This window comes from Rana temporaria, chromosome 2 (genome assembly GCF_905171775.1).
Source record: "Rana temporaria chromosome 2, aRanTem1.1, whole genome shotgun sequence".
In the NCBI taxonomy this organism is placed as follows: Eukaryota; Metazoa; Chordata; class Amphibia; order Anura; family Ranidae; genus Rana; species Rana temporaria.
The window spans coordinates 19,449,976-19,452,267 of record NC_053490.1 but is presented as its reverse complement, the minus strand read 5'-3'; the positions used below and the strand labels follow the sequence as shown (position 1 = coordinate 19,452,267).

Below are 2,292 nucleotides of genomic sequence, written 5' to 3'. Positions count from 1 at the left end.
AGGTAAATCTATTTAGGATGTGGATGCTTTTGACAGAGAACAAACTGTTAAGCCCTGTACACATGCTCGGTTTTCTCGGCGGTAAAAAGTCTGACGAGAAAACCGAGGGGAAAGCCAAAACCCGGCAGGAAAACTGCCATGGAGCTTTGGCCAGGAATCCCGGCCGTGTGTATGCTACAGCGGCACTGCCTCACAGTGTTTCCCATAGGTAAGTAGTAGATCTGGCGAAAAAAAAAAACGCCGGGAATCCCGACGGCAAAATAGAGAGCAGGTTCTCTATTTTCCCACTGGGATTCCCGGCTGTTTTCCTGACGGGAAAACTGCGAGGAAGCATACACACATCCAGTTTTCCCGGCCAAAAGCTCTCCGGGCAGTTTTCCTGCCGGGAAAACCGGTCGTGTGTATGAGGCTTAAGACTTTGTACACCTTTGGTTTTGATACAACAGAAATGTATTTAGGCAATTTAAACAGAAAGTTCAACTGGACGTTAAATGACATTCATGCTCACTTTAATTAGAATCTCTTTTTTATTTTTGCAGAGTTGTGGGATTCCAAAAAATCAAGGCAAGCTCAACACTTTCTTTCACGGCAAGCTCCTTGCTTCTTCAAAAAAGCAACATGGCTCAGCTCATCTTCGCTAGCAGCAACATTGCTACTTACATTCACTTGACTTTTATGTCCTTGATCACTGTTTGCCTCTGCTTCTTCTTGTGCTTCATTGTGGTGGTATTCAGCATCTTCTTTACCAGTCCACAACTCCGGGAGAATGCTCGTTATATCCTCTTTGTCTACATGCTTGTGAATGACACATTTTTTCTCCTGTCTGGTTTCACTGTGCTGGTAGGTGCAATATATTTTCTGTACATCCCTGTACCAGTTTGCTACATTTTGAATGCAGTTTCATTCTTGACTTTTCGAGTGACCCCAACCACTCTGGCAGCCATGGCTTTAGAAAAATACATAGCCATATGTTACCCATTACGACACAAGGACCTATGCACCACGCAAAGAGCCAATGTGGCCTTTATTCTCATATGTACGACACAGATAATTCCAAATGCTGCTGACTTGGGTCTTATGGCTTCCTCATTTAGAACTACATTTAATATTTCTATCATATGTAGAAAGGAAAACCTGTTTGTGAATCCCTTGCAAAATGTTTTAAGGTCCCTTAGTTTTGCATTGTGTTACGTTTTGGTGGCCATTATCATATTATTCACATACATCAAGATCTCGATGGTTGCTCATAGAGTTAGCTCACAGTCTTCTAATGCCTCCAAAGCCAGGAGAACCATCTTGCTCCACACCTTTCAGCTACTCCTATGCACAATGTCTTTATTGTCGACATTCACTGACGCTTTGCCTGCCAGTCAAGCCATGTTTTTACCCGGGTTCAACTTCCTTGTGTTCAGTTGTGTGCCAAGGTTCCTCAGTCCAGTCATCTATGGGATCCGGGATGAATATTTGAGGGGACTTATTAAGAAGTCTTTAACAAGACAATTTAAAAACTAGATGATAATCAGACGTGAGTAAAATGATAAGCTTGTCTTCATTTGGTTCTAATAAGCTATATAAAACAAATAGGCTAACCCATAAAATGGTACAAAGAGCAATGCAGATATGAAAAAAAAAATCTTGGTTTTCATGGACTTGACTTCAGCTACTATGGTTTTTTCATATTTTTCTCATTTTGCTACTTAATTTCCTAATAGAAAAACAGTTTAGGGATAGAGGCCCAGATTCACAAAAGAGATACGACGGCGTATCTCCTGATACGCCGTCGTATCTCTGTTTTAGGGTCTTCCTAACTATGCGACTGATTCATAGAATCAGTTACGCATAGTTAGCCCTAAGATCCGACAGGTGTAATTGAATTACACTGTCGGATCTTAGGATGCAATACCTCGGCCGCCGCTGGGGGGAGTTTGCGTCGTAAACCAGCGTCAGGTATGCAAATTAGTAGTTACGGCGATCCACGATGGTTTTTCGTGTTCGCTACGTCGCTGCTAGTCTAGTTTCCCGTCGTTTTTGCTGCCCTAACTTTACACAGCCCACATATGTGCTGTATAAAGTATGGCCGTCGTTCCCGCGTCCATATATATATATATATATATATATACATACATACATACAGTGCCTTGAAAAAGCATTCATACCCCTTGAAATTTTCCACATTTTGTCATGTTACAACCAAAAACGTAAATGTATTTTATTGAGATTTTATGTGATAGACAAACACAAAGTGACACATAATTGTGAAGTAGAAGGAAAATTATAAATAGTTTTCATTTT

General features: G+C 41.1%; 1 protein-coding gene across 1 annotated transcript; it reads left to right on the top strand.

The window, feature by feature from the left end:
- Positions 1-618: 618 nt before the first annotated feature.
- Positions 619-1,717, top strand: LOC120928190 (odorant receptor 131-2-like). Its single transcript, XM_040339300.1, has one exon. It carries the CDS (start codon positions 619-621, stop codon positions 1,510-1,512), a length of 894 nt encoding a protein of 297 aa, XP_040195234.1. The 3' UTR covers positions 1,513-1,717.
- Positions 1,718-2,292: the final 575 nt, after the last annotated feature.